Raw genomic sequence first — 24,739 nt, 5'->3', positions numbered from 1 at the left:
TCTGTTTCTCTTTCTAAAGATAGTTTTCTTGACCTTACCTCTTAATTTTACTCTGTTCTGACCTCTAACATTGGTAAGGTTTTGTTGGACAGTCTGCCTGTATAAAGTGGGAACTTAACTCTAGAGTGTATTTCTAAAGACACACTTCTATTGTATGTCTACTCCTACAGACCATCAAAGCCTGGAGGAAGACACTGCTCTCCAGACTTAACACCACCATTACAGCTCTACCTCTGCTCTCCTAGACTGATGACTAGAAGAATATATATATATATTCATATATATATATATATATATATATATATATATATTGGATTTTCAAGACAGGGTTTCTCTGTATTGCCCTGGCTGTCCTGGAACTCACTCTGTAGACCAGGCTGGCCTCGAACTCAGAAATCCACCTGCCTCTGCCTCCCAAGTACTGGGATTAAAGGCGTGCGCCACCACTGCCCGGCTTGGAAGAATATATTGAATCAATCCCAACATATACTTAAGAAATTGGGATAGCTTCAGGAAGTTTTAGAGGAGGAGACTTGGGTCCTAGAAGGTACAGGATGAATGTGCTAGTTATGTAGAGAAAAATCATATTTTACCCAAACAGTGTAATACTCACTGTGTTACCTCCCAAAGGAAAGAAGACATCTGAAAATCTCTATGAGCTATAAATCAGCAATATCTTGATGCTAATGATGAAAGCCCAGAGGAAGAAAGCAATTACCACCAGGGCTAACCAAGAACAACCACAGGCCAACTGCCTTCTTCAGTGTGAGAATTCTGAGGCTGCACTTGTCCACAGGAAGATAAAATAGGATATTTTCTAGCTAACTTTGTCTCTACAAGCCAACAAGAATACTTCTTGTTAGTCAACCTGTCATTTAAAGATGCTGCCACTTCAAGGATCTCAGTAAGATCCTACTGTTTGGGTTTTCCATCCTTGAGTCTCTGATGTTTTAAGACAAGAAATGTCAAAAGCAAAGCAGGCAATGTCTCACAGAGATGATGAAAGAAATGTGAACCAGGTGATCACTAAGAACTTTAGAAAATGACTCCGAAGTTATTTGTGGATTTTCCTCTATTTAAATCTTTACATTTATGTAACTCTTCATATTCCAATGTGGCATCCCAATGTAAAAGGAACTGGTATTAGTGGTAGCAGCAGTGACTTCTGGCATGCAGCATGCATTTTTAAGGTGTAACATCTGAAAATTATGATTTTTGTTAATTCTTTGTCCTAGAAGCACTGTTGGGAGACAAAATACTTCAGTCTACTGAGAACATTCAATTGTAGCTCCATTCTCAAATGTCAAGAAGGTAATGTAGAGATATTCTGAGACAGGATCTCACATAGTGCAAGCTATTCTTGAACTCCTGATCTTCCTGCCTCGTTCAACTATTAAGATTACAGTCCTATGCTACTACTATGTCTGCCTCAAGAGTCTGTCAATTGATCATTTAAGCTAAACATACTGATATTAAAATCCACAGTTTCTCTGGGACTGGGTCTTCCACTAACAAGTGCAATAACAAGACTCAGGACATGTACTTTGAAACTGGCTTTGAGCTGTCAAAGGCCAAGTTCAAATAGCTAAAATTTTATAAATTTAAATTAAAGCTCTTATAAAATAGGATGGCCTGAATATAGGTAACATATAGTAAAAATAAAATGGATATTGTTTTAAATTCCTGAAAAATCTTTTAACATCACCCAATACAGAACATTTGAAACAATCTTTAAAATGCAGTGACAAAGGAGTCATCTGGTGTCAGATGCACCTAACCATTATCATTAACCAAGAAAGATGATGCATATAGTACTGGATAGAATGAGGACACCATATCTTTGTAAATTCTGATTATTTAATTTTGGCATAATAGTGAGTTATTATACTTTAGTACTTCAAAAATATACTTTTATGTTGAATGAGCTACTGGGTCCCACAAGGCCCTGGCCTACATGCATGTCTTCGCTCCATACACCAGACTGTTGTTGCACTGGAGGCAGTGAGTTCCATCACGGGGATTGAAGGATCCAGGGCTGCAGACCACTGTGAATAAAACATACATTAATGAGCAACATTCCCCATGGGGCCACATAAGTTAGCACCATGTAAGCTATTACATATAACCCTAATTTTATTGTTGTTGTAGTTTTAAGACACTCATATACTCAAGGTTGACCTTGAACTCCTGATCTTCCCAGAGTATTGGGATTACAGGTACACCCCATCATGTCTGATGAATGTTCTTCATTTCTAATTGAAGTAAAATACCTATGATGGAATTTACAACCTTATCCAGTTTAAGTGTTCCCTTTGGTAGTTTAGGTATACTCATATGTATACAAATCTCCATAACATTTTCATCTTGTAAAATATTACTATGCCAACTAAGCAACTCTCTAGCATCTTTTTTAGCTGCTAGCAACCATCATGGTTCCTCTTTCTCTGAATATGATGACTACTCAAGACTCCTTATACATCTAAAATAATTATCATTATGAGTCTGGCTTAGATCAACACTATCACCTAAAATAAAATTAGTGATCCTATGCTGTTGAGTTTAAAGGCTTACTACATCATCATTTAAGTTATAACAGAATCCATAAGAGGTCAGTACTATAGACAAAGTAACACTGCCTATAGGAGAGTCATCATAACTATGTTTTAGGTATATAAAGTGCCAAGAGCTGCAAGAAGACTGCAACTTATTTCTAATCTCATCATTTCAAGTTCTATTTGTATCACTTGATAAATGTGTGATTTGAGGGAAATTCTTGACCTAGATCAGTTTGATCATTTCTAATCTGTAAACACTATTATCACAAATACTCTTGCAGCTGTTACTGCACAGCAGCAGGTTAAAAAGAATGTTCACATACTACTGATAAAGCAACCAAGTCTCTAGGTTCCTCTTTCATGGTTAGCCAAAAAACAGTAATAGGCAACTTTATAATATTAACATAAAAATGAAAACAAGAAGTCTAATATGAAAAAGCAAGCACTCTACAAATGCTAACTCTGGGACAAATGCTATACTCTGAGTAGCTGCCTGCACTGACTGTATTCATTTCAAGTTGGGGCAAGCACATCAAATGATCTACCAAACCTACTAGCTGGCTGAGGTTTCTGATTAACTAATTATTCTTTTTCCTGTTGCAAGCATTGGTGAATGTTTGTAGATTATGTTAAAAATGGTTACTATGGGCCATCTAACTTTTTAGCAACATTATTCAGTACTCTATTACTACTTATATATGCATAATATTACTTTATTTTGTGTCATTTATGTTTGAGATGTTTTCCAAAATATAAAAAATATGGAAAAAAAAACATTCTCCATACTATATTCTGGAGTTCTTCAATTTACACTAGATGATTTATTGGTGGAATGGTATTTCCAATGTGGAAAATATGGGTTATACAAAGTTAATTTTTATGTTTAATATTAAGGGGTCCTTAGACATTTAAAGTATATATTAAACTTCCAATGATGAAATACAATGTATCAAAAGCAACCTTTCTCTCAAATTAGGTATTAATATTTCTTAAAGAACAAATATTGACATGTTGAACAAAATACTGAAACTTAAGTCACTATGAAAGCAGCATGCACTGTTTGTAACATATTTCATGCTGATTCTTACAAATAGAACTGAGAGTGGCATGAAAACATTTGAGTTCATGATAAAACAAATGACCTAATAAGTTTAGAATTTAAATTTGATCTGAAAATGCACAAGAATATTTATCTGTAGCATTATTTCCAGGATAGTACATACTAAAACATTTTGCTCTGTTAAGTTAAGGCAATTTTTGAAATATAGTTTAAATCTATAGGAAAATATTAGCAAACTACATTTATTGAATTAGGTCAAAAGGAAACATCTGATGACTAGCCAGTTCTGAAATTAAAACAAGAAATTTAGATGTTGGGGACCAAATGACACTTGGCTGAACCTGCCCCAGCTGGCCCTGCTGAGAGAAACATCCTGCCCCAACTAATTGAGAACCCTGAGATTAACATCCTGCCTGACAATCACAAGGATCCGGCTTGGCCCTGAGAAAAAGAACATTCTCGGAAATCCACCCCCTCCCCACCTGTCACCCCGGAGCTCAACCCCAGAAGATTTTGTAGCCTTCCATCTCCCTCCTTCCTCTCCCCCTCCCTCCAAGATTTTTGCTTTAAATATGCTCTCCTCAACCAAGTAAACGGCTCTTGACAAGCAATGCTTCCTTGAGTCCTGTCGTCTCTCTCGCCCATTCTTTATTCACAGGTTGTGACCCTCCTCGTTCCCCCGAATAACGTGACCTGCAGGCCAGGTCAGGTGGCACCCGACATGGGGCTCGAGGCATGGGTCACCTCCTGGACGGATTAAGATCGCAATGGAATCCAGGTTCGTGACTGATGCTGCTCGCCCGGTTGCTCAAGTCATTAGGTAAGTCATCTGTCTCAGACATCTCAAGAATGGGCCATTCCATGTCTAAAGAAGTCCGCTTTATAAAGGACTTAAAAGAAGCTCTCAGAGAGAGGGGCATAAGGGTAAAGAAAAAGGACTTGGTAAGATTTTTTTATCGTTATAGATAAGACATGTCCTTGGTTTATGATTGACGGGACAGTTATCCACCCCAACAAATGGCAGAAGGTTGGTCGTGAACTTAATGAAAAAATAAAACTTGAAGGAGACAAAGCAGTCATGGCAATAATTTTTACATTTTGGGGTCTCATCCGAGACATTCTTGAGGGCGCTGATTCCGATTCGGGAAAACGTCAGCTCCTCTCAGTTGCAGAACTCTGTCTCTCACAGTCCCGGTCTGGGTCCCGTCCCCCTACTCGTCTGCCCTCTCGCTCTCCATCTCAGGCCTCTATTTCCTTTACTCTCATTGATATGCCACAGGAGGACTGTCAGATTCCACCCTTGCCTGCTGCTGCTCCCACTGCTCCCCTCTATCCACCTCTCGCCTCACAAGTCCCTCTGGTTCCTTCCCCTCCTCCCTATGACGACCCTTTCTCCGCTGCGGAGAAGGGCCTTTCTAAACCTCTCTGTGCTCCAGTCTTCTGCCAACCATCTGCACCTATAAAACCCACCTTTTCTCCCTCTGCCCCCACTGCCTTCCTAGCAACTCCCGAACCACTCGACCCCGGCGATGCTGCCGCCCTTGAGGAGGAAGCGGCCCATTATCATTCTGAAGATTGGCCTCCCCCAACCCTGTCATCTGCCCCTCCCCTGCCTCCTGATATCACCTCTGCCCTTCCACCTTCTTTCTTAGACATGAAGACTCGCCTCATCTCCCAAATTCAGGAACTGATCAAGATTCTTCAACTCCAGGAATGCTTTTCTCACCTTTCAACTCTCTGCTCTTCCTCCTCTAATGCTCATCCCTGTCTCTCACTGTGCCCCCCCAGTCTACTTGACTTTTCCTGTCATTCGTTCTCAGACTACTCGAGAGCCCGCTCCTGCCTCTAGTACTCCTCCGCCTCAACGGCCTGTCACTTGGTCCGCCACACGCCTGTCTGCCCCAGCCCCTGCTCCTTCTTCTACCCCTTCTTGCCTTTCTTCTTCCTCTGCACCTCTGCGGTCCACACACAAAAACCTCCCACTAGTGTCTGCCCCCCCCCCCCGCCGCCCTTAAAGAGGAAACACAAAAAAGCCTTAAGGAATTACAGGAAAACACAAACAAACAATTGAAGGAATTGAGAAAAACCATCCAGGACCTAAAAATGGAACTAGAAACAATTAAGAAATCACAAAGAGACATAACTCTGGAGTTAGAAATCTTAGGAAAGAAGTCAGGAAACATAGATGCAAGCATCACCAACAGAATACAAGAGATAGAAGAGAGAATCTCAGGGGCAAAAGATAACATAGAAAACATTGACACAACAGTCAAAGGAAATACAAAATGGAAAAAGTTCCTGTCCTAAAACATCCAGGAAATCAAGGACACAATGAGAATACCAAACCTAAGGATAATTGGTATAGAAGAGAGAGAAGACCTCCAACTTAAAGGGCCAGTAAATATCTTCAACAAAATTATAGAAGAAAACTTCCCTAACCTAAAGAAAGAGATGCCCATGAACATACAAGAAGCCTACAGAACTCCAAATAGACTGGACCAGAAAAGAAATTCCTCCCATCACATAATAATCATAACACCAAATGCACTAAACAAAGAAAGAATACTAAGCAGTAAGTGAAAAAGGTCAAGTAACATATAAAGACAGGCCTATCAGAATTACAGAAGATTTTTCACTAGAGACTATGAAAGCTAGAAGATCCGGGGCAGATGTCATACAGACCCTACAAGAACAAAAATGCCAGCCCAGACTACTATACCCAAAAAACTTTCAATCACCATAGATGGAGAAGCCAAAGTATTCCATGACAAAACCAAATTCATACAATATCTTTCCACAAATCCAGCCCTTCAAAGGATAATAAATGGAAAACTCCAATACAAGGAAGGGAACAACAAATCTGAAAACGCAGTAGCGTAATCTTCCAACAAAACTAAAAGAAGATAGCAAAATGAACGGAATTCCAACTCTAACAACAAAAATAACAGGAAGCAACAATTACCTTTCCTTAATATCTATTAATATCAATAGACTCAATGCCCCCATAAAAAGACATACACTATCAGATTGGGTATGTAAACAGGACCCAACATTTTGTTGCATACAAGAAACCCACATGAATGACAGACACTACCTCAGAATAGAAGGCTGGAAAACAATTCTCCAAGCCAATGGTCCCAAGAAAAAAGCTGGAGTAGCCATTCTAATATCAAATAAAATCGATTTTCACCCTAAAGTGATCAAAAAAGATAAGGAGGGACACTTCATATTCATCAAAGGTATGATCTACCAAGATTAACTCTCAATTCTGAACCTCGATGCTCCAAATGCAACGGCATCTACATTCATAAAAGAAACGTTACTAAAGCTCAAAGCACACATTGTACCACACACAATAATAGTGGGAGATTTTAACACCACACTAACTGCAATAGACAGATCACGGAAACAGAAACTAAACAAACACAGTGAGACTAACAGAAGTTATGAGACAGATGGATTTAACAGATATCTATAGAACGTTTTATCCTAAAACAAAAGGATATACCTTCTTCTCAGCACTTCATGGTACCTTCTCCAAAATTGACATAATTGGTCACAAATCAGTCCTCAAAAGATACAAGAAGATGGAAATAATTCCTTGTATCCTATCAGACCACCATGGACTAAGGCTGTTCCTCAATAACAACATAAACAATAGAATGTCCACATACACGTGGAAGCTTAACAATACTCAATGATAACTTGGTCAAGGAAGAAGTTAAAGATTCTAAGGTTAAAGAAAATGAAGCCACAATATACCCAAATTTATGGGATACAATGAAAGCAGTCCTAAGAGGAAAACTAATACCTTTAAGTGCCTCCAAAAGGAAACTGGAGAGTGCATACACCAGCAATTTGAAAGCACTAGAACAAAAAGAAGCAAATTCACCAAGAGGAGTCAAAGGCAGGAAATAATCAAACTCAGGGCTGAAATAAACCAAATAAAAACAAAAAGAACTATACAAAGAATCAAACAAACTAGGAGCTGGTCCTTTGAGAAAATCAACAAAATAAATAAACCCTTAGCCAGACTAACTAGAGGGCACAGAGCCAGTATCCTCATTAACAAGATCAGAAATGAAAAAGGAGACATAACAACAGACACTGAGGAAATCAAAAAAATCATGAGCTCCTACTACAAAAGCCTATACTCAACAAAACTGGAAACCCTGGATGAAATGGACAATTTTCTAGACAGATACCAGGTACCAAAGTTAAATCAAGATCGGATAAATGATCTCAACAGTCCCATATCTGCTATTGAAATAGAAAGTCATTAATAGTCTCCCAACCAAAAAAAAGCCCAGGACCAGATGGGTTTAGTGCAATGTTTTATCAGACCTTCAAAGAAGACCTAATACCAATACTCTTTAAACTATTCCACAAAATAGAAACAAAAGGTACTATATCCAATTCATTCAATGAAGCCACAATTACTCTTATACCTAAACCACAAAAAGACCTAACAAAAACAGAAAACCTCAGACCAATTTCCCTTATGAATATCGATGCAAAAATACTCAATAAAATTCTTGCAATCCAAGGTCACATCAAAATGATCATTCACCATGATCAAGTAGGTTTCATCCCAGGGATGCAGAGATGGTTCAATATATGGAAATCCATCAATGCAATTCACTATATAAACAAACTCAAAGTAAAAAACCATATATGATCATCTCATTAGATGCTGAGAATGCATTTGACAAAATCCAGCATCCCTTCATGACAAAAGTATTGGAAAAATCAGGAAGTCATGGCCCAGTCTTAAACATAGTAAAAAGCAATATACAGAAAACCAGTAGCCAACATCAAACTAAATGGAGAGAAACTTGAACAAACCCACTAAAATCAGAGACTAGACAAGGCTGCCCACTCTCTCCCTACCTATTCAATATTGTACTTGAAGTCCTAGCCAGAGCAATTAGACAACAAAAGGAGATGAAAGGGATACGAATTAGAAAGGAAGAAGTCAAAAATTATCACTATTTGCTGATGATATGATAGTATACTTAAGTGACCCCAATAATTCCACCAGAGAGCTCCTACAGCTGATAAACAACTTCAGCAAAGTAGCTGGATATAAAATTAACTCAAGCAAATCAGTGGCCTTCCTCTACACAAAGGAGAAACAGGCTAAGAAAGAAATTAGGGAAACAACACCCTTCACAATAGTCACAAATAACATAAAATACCTTGGTGTGACTCTAAGCAAGTAAAAGATCTGTTTGACAAGAACTTCAAGTCTCTGAAGAAGGAAATTGAAGAAAATCTCAGAAGATGGAAAATCTCCCATGTTCATGCATTGGTAGGATTAATATAGTAAAAATGGCCATCTTACCGAAAGCAATCTACAGATTCAATCCAATCCCTATCAAAATTCCAACTCAATTCTTCACAGACTTGGAAAGGGCAACTTGCAAATTCATCTGGAATAACAAAAAACCTAGGTATATAGCGAAAACTATTCTCAACAATAAAAGAACCTCTGGTGGAACCACCATCCCTAACCTTATGTACAATAGAGCAATTGTGATAAAAACTGCATGGAATTGGTACAGGGACAGGCAGGTGGATCAATGGAATAGAATTGAAGACCCAGAAATGAACCCACACACCTATGGTCACTTGATCTTTGACAAAGAAGCTAAAACCATCCAGTAGAAAAAAGACAGCATTTTTGACAAATGGTGTTGGCTCAACTGGCGGTTAGCATGTAGAAGAATGCAAATCAATCCATTCCTATTTTCTTGTACAAAGCTCAAGTCCAAGTAGATCAAGGAAGTCCACATAAAACCAAATACACTGAAACTAATAGAAAAGAAAGTGGGGAAAAGCCTTGAGCACATGGGCACATAGGAAAAGTTCCTGAACAGAACACCAATAGCTTATGTTCTAAGGTCAAGAATCAATAAACAGGATCTCGTAAAATTACAAAACTCCTGTAAGGCAAAGGACAATGTCAATAGGACAAAATGGCAACCAACAGATTGGGGAAAGATCTTTACCAATCCTATATCTGATAGAGGGCTAATATCTAATATATACAAAGAACTCAAGAAGTTAGTCTCCAGAGAATCAAATAATCCTATTTAAAAATGGGATACAGAGCTAAACAAAGAATTCTCAATTGACAAATACCGAATAGCTGAGAAGCACTTAAAGAAATGTTAAACATCCTTAGTCATCAGGGAAATGCAAATCAAGACAACCCTGAGATTCCACCTCACACCAATCAGAATGGCTAAGATCAAAAACTCAGGTGACAGAAGATGCTGGCGAGGTTGTGGCATATACCCAGAACATGCTCCAATATGTAATAAGGACACATGCTCTACTATATTCATAGCAGCCTTATTTAATAGCTGAGTAATACTCCATTGTGTAGATGTACCACATTTTCTGTAACCATTCTTCTGTTGAGGGACATCTGGTTGTTTCTAGTTTCTGGCTATTATAAATAAGACTGCTATGAACTTAATGAAGCATGTGTCCTTATTCCATGTTGGAGCATCTTCTGGGTATATGCCCGGGAGTGGTATAGCTGGGTCCTCTGGTAGTACTATGTCCAACTTCCGGAGGAACCACCAAACTGATTTCCAGAGTGGTTGTACCAGCTTGCAGTCTCACCAACAATGAAGGAGTGTTCCTCTTTCTCCACAACCTTGCCAGCATCTGCTGTCACCTGAGTTTTTTATTCTAGCCATTCTGACTGGTGTGAGGTGGAATCTCAGGGTTGTTTTGATTTGCATTTCGTGACATTCTTCTTTACCCATAGATCAGTGCCTTGCTCAGCAATCATCAGAGACCTTCATGCAGTAGATAGGAACTAAACACAGAAACACACAACTGAATAATTGATACAAAGAATGAAAGACTCTGGAGCACTCAGTGATGAATGGAATGTTTCCATCAAACCCCTCCTGTTAGGGTTCAGAGATCTATGCAGAAGATCACAGAAGGACACAGTGTCTTCCAGATACAACAGGTCCAGAGACAGTGGCAGCATGTACTGGGCCTGTACAGGTTCAAACCAAATGGTATCCTAACCCAAGAGCAGAAAGAGGACCTGGCTTCCCAACCCTAAATGACAGCATCTACAATTGATACCTGTTAGCAAAAAAAACAAAAACAAAAACAAAAACAAAAACAAAATCAAAAATAAACAAAAAAAACAATTATTTATCCCCAATTGATTATCACTGGATATATTAACCACACCCCAGGGTAGATCTCATCATGTCCAGAGGTAATTGGCCAACACTAATTGGCTACTGGCCCTTTGCTTTAATATTTTGGATTCTGTTTTTATGAGTGTATGTTTCTTGGATTTTTATTGTCTGTTCTTAATAAGAGAGAGGGAGTAAATAGTTGGGTTGGTGGGGAATGAGGGGGAGTCAGGAAAGGAGAAAAGCATGATCAAATTTTTTGCATAATATTTTTCATTGCTGAAAAATATAAAATCATATATACAAAAATTAATTGAGAAAAGCTTCATGACTTGGATTTTGCAATGATTTCTCATAAGGATACCCAAACCACAGCAACAAAGTAGATTCACTGGACCAGTCCTTGGATATAAAAATGAACTTTTAGAAGATAGTTTGAAACTGTGTCCTTTTAACAGACTAGTTTCATAGTATCAATCATGAGTTCACTTCTATGGAGGGGCTTATATCTAATTAGAAAGCTGTCAATTACCCCATAACATTTATGTCATTATTGCATCAATGGGTGTATCTTGCTGGGTCAGTCATTATTATAATTCAGAGTTCACAGCTGGTTAAGACAGTTGGTAGTTTTTCTCTCCCATCAGCCCACATAGTACCTTCTTGTGAAAAAGAATATAAAAATTTAGCAGGTACTTGCCCACCTAAGCCTGGGATTGAAAGAGTTAAATTTGAGACCAGTACTGAAAACCACAGGAGCCAGACCTGCAAGAAGCAGCCGGTGGGCCAAGGAAAAGCTGTTAGGAGAGCCCAGACCAGGGGTGTAAATCTCAGAGATGAGGCAAGGAGGTGTCCAGCCGAGGCGCCTGAGACACGCCTGGCCAGACATTGACTGATGGACCTTGTGCCATTTGGTTTTCTTAAGTGTTAGCTAAGGGTCAGTATGAACATTGAATAGCACTCTTCCCCTCTTGCTAGAAATTTCACTTTTTTTAAGAATTCTCAACTCTGATCTGCACGAACGACATTCAAAATAGCCAATCATGTATAGCCACACCAATTCCTTTGTCTCCTCAGACCTTTTTCCTATAAAATCCCCTAACCTCTGAGATTCGTGGTCAATTCCTGGTTTCCTGTGTGAGATTGGGGGTTGAACCAGAGCTCTGAAATAAAAATGCCTCATGTTTTTTTTACATCAAGATGGCTCTTCGTTTTTCTTGGGTGCATGCCTCCTAGGACTTGAGTGGGAACTCTAGCTGGAGTCTTTCACTTGCAGTATAAATGCTAGCCAACAGAAAAGTAGCTTCCTTTTCAGTACTAACTTGATTTCTCCATGTTATGTGACCAAAGTATGTGTTTGATGATTTGTATATGCTTGACCCAGGGTGTGTTACTATTAGGAGTTATGGTCACAGCATGTATCATTGTGTGCTTGGGCTTTAAGACCCTTGTCCTAGGTGCCTGGGAGCCAGTCTTCTCCTAGCAGTCTTCAGATGACGATGTAGAACTCTTAGCTCCACCTTCACCATGCCAGCTTGGATGCTGCCATGCTTTTGCCTCAATGATAATGGACTGAACCTTTGAACCTGTCAGCCAGCTTCAATTAAATATTGTCCTTTATAGAACTTTCCTTGGACATGATGTCTGTTCATAGCAGTAAAACAATAACTAAGACAGTGTGGTATCAACAAGATGATACTACCAAGTTCTTCTCCCTATCCAAGGAAAATGCAAAAACCCCTTATTGTTTGGCGTTTCTGGGAACCCTCTAACTAATAACTATAGTTACTATAGCTGGCACTGGCCTTTATTTACTTGCCTTTTTTTTTAAAGTAGCATTATCCCTTCATGCCCTAAATGGGACATGCATTATTTTCCCTGCTAAGGCTTGAGTAACATTGGTTAATAAGAGGTAGAGAGAGAGAGAGAGAAAGGGAGAGAGAGAGAGAGAGAGAGAGAGAGAAAGAGAGAGAGAATACCCTTACTAATAAAATTGGAGATGGATAGAGACCCATTATAACAGATACCAATGATATGCAGAGATCAAATGATCAAATGAGAGAAAATGTTCTATAACAAGCAATAAGATTGAGTCAGCAATTTAAAATGTTGCTGCTAAATTATTTCCAGGCCTAGATGACGAATTTAACCAGATATTTAAGGAAGAGCTAACACCATTGTTTCTTACTCCACTCCATAAAATAGAGAAGAAAGGAATTTTGCCAAAATAATTCTATGAAGCTAGTAATAGAGTATTAATGAGTCTTCCTTCTTCTTGAGCTTCATGTGGTCTGTAAATTGTATCTTGGGTATTCTGAGCTTTTGGGCTAATATCTGCTTATCAATGAGTGCATATCATGTGTGTTCTTTTCTGACTGGGTTACTTCACTCAGGAGAGGAATACCTCCCTAGGGTAGCCCTGCGTTAGCAAAGGACTTAAGTGCTCTTGACAAGGCCCAATCTTTTAAATATGTTTAAAAATTTGTATGCACCTTGAATCTCTCACTAATTGATGAAGGGTAGCAGCTCCTCATATGTTATAGTCAAGAAGGCATAGCATACAGACTGAAAGCAGCCACGAGTCAATTTTTTTTTTTTTTTTTGGTTTTTCGAGACAGGGTTTCTCTGTGTAGCCCTGGCTATGCTGGTACTCACTCTGTAGACCAGGCTGGCTTCGAACTCAGAAATCCGCCTGCCTCTGCCTTCCAAGTGCTGGGATTAAAGGCATGTGCCACCACCGCGCAGCGAGCCAATTCTTAAAAGGCATCACAGCTACAGAATAGCATCATCAGTTAAGCAGCAAGCATTTAACACATGAACTGGTGAAGGGCATTCCAGACTCAAACCATAACACTACTTTAAAAAATCACAACATGGGAGAATAACAACTCACTTGAGAAATAATTCCCTAAAACTAAACTTCTATGAAATATTTACAAGGAATGTATAATGACTAGTTTTGTCAACTTGACACAATACAGAATCATTGTGTTTTGTGACTAGAGTGTACAAGAGTTTCTAATTTTGCTCTAAAAAGCCACTGAATGCTGTAAGGCAGAACTTAAGCCCATTCTGCTGAGAACTTAGAAGATAACAATGTTGATGTAGACATGGACATAGGAGGCCTAACTCATAAGGTTTCAGAAAGGAACAAGAACCCTACCTGGAGCATGTGATATTTTGGTCGAGAACTTAGCTTCATTTTTGCCTTTGTCCTGAGAATGTAAGTCAAGTTAGATTTAAAGATAATGAGCTCCTGATGTTGTAGCTTTCCTGCTGTGACAGATTGTAGCCTGCAACTATGAGTTAAAATATATCCTTTCTCTCCTAACTTGTCTAAGAGGAATTTTGTTATAGCAACAGGAAAAACCTAAACCAGAATTAAACCTATAGACCAAAGTCCCTCATGAATTAAAAAAAGAAAAAGAAATAAAGAAAAAGTGTAGCCTACGCAGTCGTCTCGCCAGCAAGACGACACGCGGACACTAGGTTCCTTCTGCAGCAACATTTATTGTCTCCATCCATAGGGAAAAAAGGGTCGAGCCAATAATCCGCACTGCTTATATACACCACAGTGCGGCATGTCTGCCCACAGCGCGGCGCGTTTGCCCATGATTGGCTGTTCACTCATTACCCTACGTAACGCCCCAGAATGGGCCGTGACTTTTCACTCTACACACATGCGCAAACAGTTCTCTACACACATGTGCAAACAGTTGTTTACTAGGAGTTGACAGTGGAAGTAAGCGCCATCTTGCCATGGCAAATGCCTCTCCAGCTCTACCTCTCTCCACAAAAAAGACCTCTATAAGAGGACTGACACAGCCTATTCATCAGTATATAAAGGGATTTAAGTGTTTTGATTTTAATTGTTATACCTCTTACCTAAGAAACCTATAAGCCAGAAAGATGATGTGTTGTTTATATTATGTCCATTTATGGATAATGTTTTAATCAACTATTGCATCACAGAAACAGAATAAGAGGAGTAACCATATGATTACCTCAACTGGCATGAAAAAGAAAAATTCAACTTCATATATGATTAAAAGTCAAAATAGAGACCAGAAGGGAAATTCCTTAAACACTAATAGGTGACAAATATGAAAAGTTAAAAGCTAGTGGTACTTAGAGGAATAATTATAGCTGAAAACTAACATCAGAAAAGAGATTCAATCACTACATTCATTTATAAGCAAAAGATCCATGAAAAGCAGGAAAGATAAATAGCCAGTAGAATAAAAGCAACACTAAAAATTAGAACACAGATAAATAAAAGACACAGAAAAATAAAAATTTAAAATAGATAGAGATTATTGTAGAAATCCCAAATGGGAAAAGAGAGAAAAAGAGATGACCAGGCCTTGGGTAGCCTAAGAAATAAAAGACAATTCAAATTCAATTCAAAGACAATTCAAAACTGACTGACTGGGCCCATAAATAAAAACATCTGTTAGTTCACAAACACACACAAAATGAAAAAAAAAAAAATTAGATTTAATGATAGGTATTACCTTAGACTAAAACAATAGAAAAAATCACTCCAATCAAATTGGACCTAAAAGCAAGTAGACTTCACTATCCTGGTATCTGACAAAACAGACTTCAAACTAAAACTAATCAGAAGAGCTAAAAATATATGCACCAAACTCTGGGGCACCTAACTTAATAAAAAAAGCAATCTACTATTGAATGTAAAGATGTAGATTAATATCAATCTATTGGCAGTAGATAATTTGAATACCCCATCTTCTCCAACAGATAGAACATTTGAACAAAAATTTAACAGAAAAACATCAGCATCATTTGATATCATGCAAATGGATTTAATGTATCTAAAGATATTCTATCCAAATACTAAAGAATACACATTCTTTTTTCAATATGAAGAATTCATTACAAAACAGAAATTTTAAAATAGCATTTAGAATCATGTGTTTACTTAACAATAAAGTCATATTACTTCAAAAAGGCGTTTATACATTTTGGTATATAATAAAATGGAACAACAGTTCTAACATGTATGTAATGGCACATATATGTATACATACATATATATTCAGTTAAATTAGACTATTAAGAGAGCAATGCAAGAAAATCAATGTAAGAGAACAATGATTTCATAGATCAGTATTTAGAATTTAAGCACTTGACCTAGTAAGTGAACTTTTTCCTTCACTGAAAATAGATTTTGCCCTTTCAGTCTTCAACCCCACAGGGGCTGATCACTGTGTCAGCCCCTCTCCCCACCCAACTGTTTGCAGATTTCCTAAGAGATCTGCCATAACCAGGGAAACAGGTGAGATCCCTGCCCAAATATCCACTCCAGCTGGAACCCCTACAGAGCCCAGCAGACAGAACCTCTCTTCCCCTCTGAGAGTACACCATCTCCCTTCTGTTCTGCACCTCCACATGGGCAGATGAGCATGTCTGCCCCTGTTCCCACTCCATAGTCTCTAGGTCTTCCAGGAGATCTGCTATAACCAAGGACACAGGTCTGTACCTCTGCCAGAGCAGATCAGCATGCTTCTTCCTCTCCCACACCCCACAGCCTGCCTGTCTCCCAGGAGGTCTGTCACAACCAAGTCAGAGGAGGATTACCAGGGCAGGAACACAGGAAGCCTGCTCTAACCAGGGACACCAGAGCACCCACGCCCCAACAAAAGATAGCACAGCCTACCTCCCAGGAGGCCTGCTCTAACCCACGTCAGAGAGTTCTACCTGTCTCCAAGAAGGTAGGCTCTCGTCAGAGACACCCAGGCTACTTAACACCAGAGATAACCAGATGTTGAGAGGCAAGCACAAGAGGGTAAGAAACAGAAGCCAGTGTAATTTGGCACCATCAGGACCCAATTCTCCTGCATGGCAAGCCATGGATATGCTAACACACCTAAAAAGCAAAATGCTTACCTAAAAGCCCATCTCATAAAGATCATAGAGGCCTTTAAGGAGGATATAAATAACTCACTTAAAGAAATACAGGAAAACACAGGCAAACAGGTGAAGGAATTGAACAAAACCTTGCAGGATTTAAAAATGGAAAAAGAAATAATAAAGAAATCACAAATGGAGGCAACCTTGGAGATGGAAAACCTAGGAAAGAGATCAGGAGTTAGAAATGCAAACATCACCAACAAAGTACAAGAGACAGAAGAAAGAATTTCAGGTGTAGACAATACCATAGAAGATATTGTCACAACAGTCGAAGAAAATACAAAGTGTAAAAACCTAGTAATGCAAAACATCCAGTAAATTCAGGACACAATGAAAAGACCAAACCTAAGAAAAATAGGAATAGAAAAGAGTGAAGATTCTCAGCTAAGAGATTCAGAAAATATCTTCAACAAAAATCATCAAAGAAGAAAATTTCTGTTAACATAAAAAAAGATGCCTATAAATGTATATAAGAAACTTATAGAACACTAAATAGATTGGACCAGAAAACATGATCATCCCATGACATAATAATCGAAACACTGAAGAAAGAAACAGAACAAAGAAAAAATGTTAAGGGAAATGAGTGGAAAGAAGATGGTGGTACAGGTGGGGCAAGCTGTCCAGGTGGATCATCTTGAATCTGACGCTTTCCTAGTTTGTCTCAACCATGCTCTGAGCACAGAAAAGGAGGAGGTTATGGGATTGTGTATAGGGGAGTTGAATGATGACATAAGGAGTGACTCCAAATTTACATACACTAGAACTGAAATGCACACAGTCCTAGAAATGATGGATACCATCAGAATTGTTCATATCCATTCTGTCATCATGTTGCAGCATTCTTACAAGAGAAAAGACATGTAGAAATTTCTCCAGAGCAACTGGCTGCAGCCTCAACAGAGACAGAAAGGTTGGCTGAACTAACATGAACTAACATGTTGGCTGGTATCATTCCCACCCTCATATAAATGTTTGGCCTTCACATGCTAATGTACCAAATGGATCAAGGCTTTGTATGACTTATTTTTTCCTGTTTCATAGAAGACAAAAACACAAAGACTGGTTGGGTACTCTACACTTGCTTCCAATTCATACAAGCCCAAAAAATATCAGAGTATGAAAGAATTGAAATCCTAATCCATATTGTACTTCATATCACTATTGGGAAAGTATGCCTTTGAATCTGAGGTAGAGCTGCCAAAGCTCCTATGTTGGGAAGAACAGGATGCATATAGAAGGATTCACAGCCTTACACATCTGGACTCAGTGACCAAGATCCATAATGGCTCAGTATTTACCAAGAATTTGTGCAGTCAGATGTCAGCAGTCAGTGGGCCTCTACTGCAGTGGTTGGAGAACAGATTAGAACAAAACCAGCAGCATTTGCAGGAATTGCAACAAGAAAAGGAAGAGCTTATGGAAGAGCTGTCTTCCCTAGAATAAAGCAGGAGAACAACAACAACAAAAAAAAATATGGGCAGATGAAAATACCCGGCATACAATTTATTAAACTAAATCAATTTTGAAAAAGATAAAGTTGGAGGGCCTATATTATATGCCTTCAAACTACAGTAATCAAGATACTATGATACTTGCAGAAGAATCAATTCAACAGGAAAGAAAATTCAGAAATAAACCCACAATAATATGGTTAACTAATTTTTAAAAAGCACAAATGTTATTCAAGGAAGAAAAGAAAGTTATTTCAACAAATTTAACCTCCACAAACCAACAAAATATATTCTAAAAGTACCTCCAAATGTACCATGTATTTAAATGTAATATGGAAAACTTAGAAAAAATATGCAAGAAAAAATTTCAGGAGTTAAGTACTTAATATTCAACTCAAAAGCACAATTTCACAAGAAAACAAAGTAGATATATTGGACTTTATCAAAATTAAAGCTTTCTATTCTGCAAAAATATTAATAGGAAACCATGTAATATGTGATCAATGAAAAAGATATACTAAACTTCAAAAATAAACAATACCAGTAGAAAATGGAAAAAGACATAAAAATTGTCACTACAGAGGGTATACAGATGGCAAGTAATTATGTGAATATATATTGAATCTCATAAGTCATTGAGGAATGCAACTACTGCATGGTGTGTGTTTTAGGGTTTCTGTTCCTGCACAAACATCATGACCAAGAAACAAGTTGGGGAGGAAAGGGTTTATTCAGCTTACATTTCCACCACGTTGTTGTTGATCACCAGAGGAAGTCAGGACTGGAACTCACACAAGTCAAGAAACAGGAGCTGAAGCAGAGGCCATGGAGAGATGTTCCTTACTTGCTTGCTTCTTTCCCCTGGCTTCCTCAGCCTGCTCTCTTATAAAACCCAAGTCTTCCAGCCCGAGGATGGCACCAACCACAAGGGGCCCTACCTTGATCACTAATTGAGAAAATGCCCCATAGCTTGATCTCATGGAGGCACTTCTCCAACTGAAGCTCCCTTCTCTGTGATAACTCCAGCCTGTGTCAAGTTGGCACACAAAACCAGTCAGTACAGTGTGGCATATACTTATCAGGACTGCTACAGAAAAAAATAGTGAAAATACAAAAACTGCTGCAGATGCAAGCTAGATTTCTCATACACTAATGACAGGAATGTAAAAATACAGCTACTGGGTAGAAAAGTTTGGAATTTTTTTTTAAGTTAAACATACACTTTATATGACCTAGCAGTCATACTGTCTTGGCACAAAAACTTTTACAAAATTTTTCTTGGCAGCTTTATCTATGAGAGCTGCAAATTAGAAACAACCCAAATATTCTACAGTGAGTAAATGACTCAACAAACCAGTCTGACTATGGACTACTACTATATAGTGGAAAGGAACATACTGCTAATATGATAAGCCTTGGGCAATTATAGTAAATGAAAAAACACTAGTCTTAAAGATCACTTACTGTATGATTGCATTTCTAGAGCATTGTTTAAATGTCAGAATTAAGGACAAGAACAGATTAATGACTTCCAGAATCAGGAAATAGACATTGTATAGCATATGTATTCTTACTACAGTGTGACATAAAAGTTAACTGAGGCTGATGAAACAGTTTAGTACCTTAAAAAGTGTTTAATATATATCTGTTCCTGTGCTAATATTTTATGGATTTATATACATACAAATCAATACATGTAAAGTCTAGAAGTGAGTAAGAAATACGATTCTACTTTAGAAATAATTAGACTGATGGATGAGCCATATGTAGTGCCACGTGTCCATAATTCCAGTGCTTAGGAGGCTGAGGCAGGAAATTTACAAGTTTAAATCCATTCTGAGGTATATAGTTCCCAGGCCAGTGTTAGAGCTTGCTTCAGAAAAAAAGGACAGAGTAGGGGGGTAGGTGATAAAAAAGAAAACTCGGGAGTAAGGGATAAAATGATTTCAATTTGAATATTCTTATAGGACAACTATGAACACAAGTCTGTGCTTACTTTCATGAATAAAATGAGATTATAGTAGATAACCATCAAGTATACTTTTAGGTCAGTGTTCATACTTTAAAAATATTGATCATCAGAAAGAACAGTGGCATAAATGAAATGTGATTATTTTCCTAGTTATACCTATATGGTTTACCTTTACACAAAACATTGTATTCCACCACAAAACCTTGTATCCTCTGATTTTTCCTTTTCAATCACAGCCAAATTCTGTTGCGAACAGAAAGTACTTATTTAGATGGGAATGCTCTCCATCTGGTTTATTAAAGCCTTTTTTGAGATAGGGCCTCACTCAACAGCCCAGGCTGGCCCTGATCTAGTAGTTCTCTTGCCTCTACCTCCTAAGTGGTAATATTACAGGCATATAACACCATGCCTGGCTAATTCCTCATTTTCTATACATGGAACCTGCATTTCACCTTGTCTACACTATTTTGAAATCATCCCTCCCACTAGTCAAACTAATTTGTTTTTTAAAACTGTCATTAATAAACCTCTACCTTTTACTATTTTTATTAATAGATAATAAAAAATACTGGCTTGATACATTCATCATTCTTCTAAACTACCCCATTTGGTCTTTGTTATCATATACTTTATTATTTCCTGTCCCTTCCAAAATTCATTCATAAGCCTCTCTATGCAGTTACAGACAAATCCGTTTCTCTATATACCTCTGTGTGAACTCCAGACTTAGATTTCAAGCTACCCATTACATATTGCTACTAGGTAATCTTATTGCTACACTGAATTTGATAAATCTAAATCTGAACATGTTTTTGGCATAATCTATATTCTCTTATACTTCTTGCCTCAGTGAAGGGAGCATCAGTATGCAAAAACTGGAATCTAGACAGGCAATCCCAGCATCTCTATTACCTTTTACACTATTAGCATTGAGTTATAGCAGTTTTATTTTTTATTTTTTTGTAATCTAATCAGAGTTGCAAAATATGTCGAATAGGTATGTATGAGGAAGAATGGGCAGGTGGGGTATCAAGGTTCCCACTCACTGGTTGGGATTACTTCATGACAACATAAGAGTGCTTAGCCTTTCAGCAGCAGAGCAGGAACAAGATCTAGTGAAATCTGTACTGTATCAGTACCCTCAGAATCAGAATGAAGAGAAGAAAATGATCTCTTACACTAAATAAAATGATTGAACAACCATGGAGAACTGGGTACCTGAAAAGGAGGCTGGGAATGAAAAAGGGCAGGCCGGCTAGAGAAGGATGAAGCCAAGACAAAGGTTTCTGATCAAGTCTCAAAGCTTAAATATTCAGCTCTGCATCTACATAGGGAAAACCCCACAGATCCATCCTTTGTTTCAGCTGGATTATGATGTTTTGTTTCAGCTGGACAATGATGCAAAGCGAGCTCAGCAGGCAGCGTGCTCCTGCAGGAACTGCAGGTGTGGCAAGGCAGAAGCCCTCTGCCTAGATCAGAAGACTCCACCCTGGGTGGGCTAGGTCAGTGGAAGACTAACTGTGGCAAACAATTAAGGTCTGTTTAGCCTGTTGAAGGCTGGGGGAAAAGCACATACCTCCACTTCTTACCTCTACCCATTAAGAGAGAAGAGAAATAGCAGTTTAGTAGCAGGTGTGCACCTGGCACCAATATGGTGGACTTCAAATAGTATTCTCCATTAACAGTAGATAGAATTGAGTCCAGAAAAATGAATGCATATATATATATATATATACATATATATATATATATATATATAGTGAACTGATTTTTAATAAAAATGCCAAGACTATTTGAATGGGGAAAAATAGTCTTTTCCACAGCTAATGATTTCACAACAAAATATCTACAAAGAATAATGAAGCTGGACCCCCATATCATTTATGAATGTTAACTAAAAATGTATCAAATATTTAAATTTAAGAACTTGTAACTATTAAAATATTAAAACAGAAAAATGAATGTTAAAAGCTGCAAGGAAAAAGGGCCAACTACATAGAGACTGATCAGAATTACACTTGACTTCTCAACACAGACTCTAAAAGCCAGAAGGCCCTGGAAATATTTCTTGCAGACTCTTAAAAGATCAAAGATATCGGCCCAGACTACTATATTGAGCAAAACTTTTAATCACCATAGATGGAGAAACTAAAATATTCCATGACAAAACCAAATTTAAACAGTATCTTTCTACTAATCCAGCCCTATAGAGGATACCAAGGAAACCCCAAATGGACTTAAGAAACAAGCTGGACTAGCCATTCTAATATCTAACAAAATAGATGTTCAACCAAAGTAGTCAAAACGGATAGGGAAGGACACTTCATACCCATTAAAGAAAAATCCACCAAGATGACATCTCAATTCTAATTATCTATGCCCCAAAATCAAGGGAACCCACACTCATAAAAGACAACTAAAGCTTAAATCACACATGGAAGGCCACACATTAATAGTGGGAGACTTCAACACCCAACTCTCACCAATGGATAAGTCATCAAAACAGAAACTAAACAGAGAAATAATGAGACTAATGGATGACATGAATCAAATGGGACTAATAGATAGCTACAGAACATTTTGCCCAAACACAAAAGAATATATTTTCTTCTCAGCACCTCATAGAATCTTCTCCAAAACTGACCATATACTCAATCATAAAGCAAGCCTCAACAGATACAAGAAGACTGAATTAACCCTTTGCATCTTATTAGACCACCAAGCATTAAAGCTGGACTTCAGCAACAAAAGAAACAACAGAAAGTCTACAAAGACATGAAAACTGAACACTCTCTACTCAATGACTATTGGATCAAAGAAGAAAAAAGAAAGAAACTAAAGAAAGAAATTAAAGATTTTCTAAAATTCAATAAAAATGAAGGCACAATATCCCCAAACTTAAGAAACCCAATGAAAGCAGTGCTAAGAAGAAAGTTCATTGCTATGCACTTTAGTGCCTTTATAAGAAGGTTGAAGAGATCTCATACTAGCAAACTTAACAGCAAACCTGAAAGCTCTAGAACAAAAGGAAGCAAACACACCAAAGAGGAGTAGAAGGCAGGAAATAGTCAAACTCAGGGCAAATTCCTAAATGCAATAATGGCGATATACAGCAAGCAAATAGCCAACACAATTAAATTGGGAGAAACTTAAAGCAATTCCACTAAAATCAGGTACAAGGTAAGGCTGTCTCCCTATCTCTTCAATATAGTACTTGAACTTCTAGCTAGAGCAACAAGATAACTAAAGGAGATCAAGAGAATACAAATTGAAAAGAAGGAAATCAAAGTTTCACTATTCACAGATGATATGACTGAATGCATAAGCCACCCCAAAAATTCTACCAGACAACACCTACAGTTGATAAACTTCTTCAGTAAAGTGATTAAATATGAAATTAACTAAAAAAAAAAAGCAGTAGCCCTCTTTTATGTAAACAATAAGTGAGCTGAAAAAAATTTTAAATACCACCCTTTATAACCAAGAGCAATCTACAGATACAATGCAATTTCCATCAAAATTCCACACATTTTTTTGCAGACTTTCCAAGAGCAATTTTCAACTTCAATGGAAAAACAGCAACAACAAGAAAAGAACAGGCTAGCTAAAACAGTCCTGTCCAATAAAGGACCTCTGGAGGTACCACTATCCCCGACATTAAGCTGTAGTACAGAGCAATAGTGATAAAAACTGCATGGTGTAAGTATAGAAACAGACAGGTTGCCAGGCAGTGGTGGCGCACGCCTTTAATCCCAGCATTTGGGAGGCAGAGACAGGCCGATTTCTGAGTTCGAGGCCAGCCTGGTCTACAGAGTGAATTCCAGGACAGCCAAGGCGACACAGAGAAACCCTGTCTCGAAAAACCAAAACCAAAAATAAATAAATAAATAATAAAAAATTAAAAAAAATAAAATAAAAATAAAAAAAGAAACAGACAGGTTGATCAATGGACTCAAAACAAAGATCCTGAAATAAACCCACATTCCTATGGACACTTGATATTGAAAAAGAAGCCAAAACTATACAATGGAAAAAAGAAATTTTTTAAAATGGTGCTAGTGTAACTGGATGCCTGCATGTAGAAGAATGCAAATAGATCAAAATTTGACACCCTGCACAAAACGCAAGTCTAAATGGATCGAAAACACCAACATAAAACCAGATACACTAAATCTAATAGAACAGAAAGTGTGGAATAGCCTTGACCATATTGGTACAGAAGACAACTGCCTGAACAAAACACCAAAGGCTCAGATTCTAAAGTCAATAATTGATAAATGGGACCTAATGAAACTGAAGCTTCTCTTAAGGCAAAGGATAGTATTAATACATCAAAATGGCAGCCTATAGACTGGGAAAAGATTTTTTTTTACCAACCCTATACCTGATAAAGGACTAATATCCAAATTATATAAAGAATTCAAGAAATTAGACACAAACAAAACAAATAACCCAATTTAAAAATGGGGTTACAGAGCTTAACAGAAAATTCTCAACAGAAGAATCTCAAATGGCTGTGAAGCACTTAAAGAAATGTTCAACCTCCTTATTCATCAGGAAAATGCAAATTAAAATGACTCTGGGACTCCATC

General features: G+C 37.8%; 1 protein-coding gene and 1 pseudogene across 2 annotated transcripts in view; one reads left to right on the top strand and one right to left on the bottom strand.

Annotated features, from left to right (window-relative positions):
- Nucleotides 1-1,837: 1,837 nt before the first annotated feature.
- The window catches only part of Zpbp (zona pellucida binding protein), a 142,728-nt gene continuing 119,826 nt past the window's right edge, over nucleotides 1,838-24,739 (bottom strand). For both annotated transcript variants that reach the window (XM_031338565.1, XM_031338566.1), the window contains exon 8: nucleotides 1,838-2,045. In XM_031338565.1, coding sequence (XP_031194425.1) covers nucleotides 1,951-2,045 — 95 coding nt within the window. In that variant the 3' untranslated portion in view covers nucleotides 1,838-1,950. The remainder of the gene's footprint in view (nucleotides 2,046-24,739) is intronic.
- LOC116068682 lies at nucleotides 17,319-18,167 on the top strand (annotated as a pseudogene).

Source organism: Mastomys coucha, unplaced genomic scaffold (assembly GCF_008632895.1).
Source record: "Mastomys coucha isolate ucsf_1 unplaced genomic scaffold, UCSF_Mcou_1 pScaffold22, whole genome shotgun sequence".
Taxonomy (NCBI): domain Eukaryota; kingdom Metazoa; phylum Chordata; class Mammalia; order Rodentia; family Muridae; genus Mastomys; species Mastomys coucha.
Note: the sequence above shows the minus strand (reverse complement) of the source record. Positions and strands in the feature narration are given on the sequence as shown.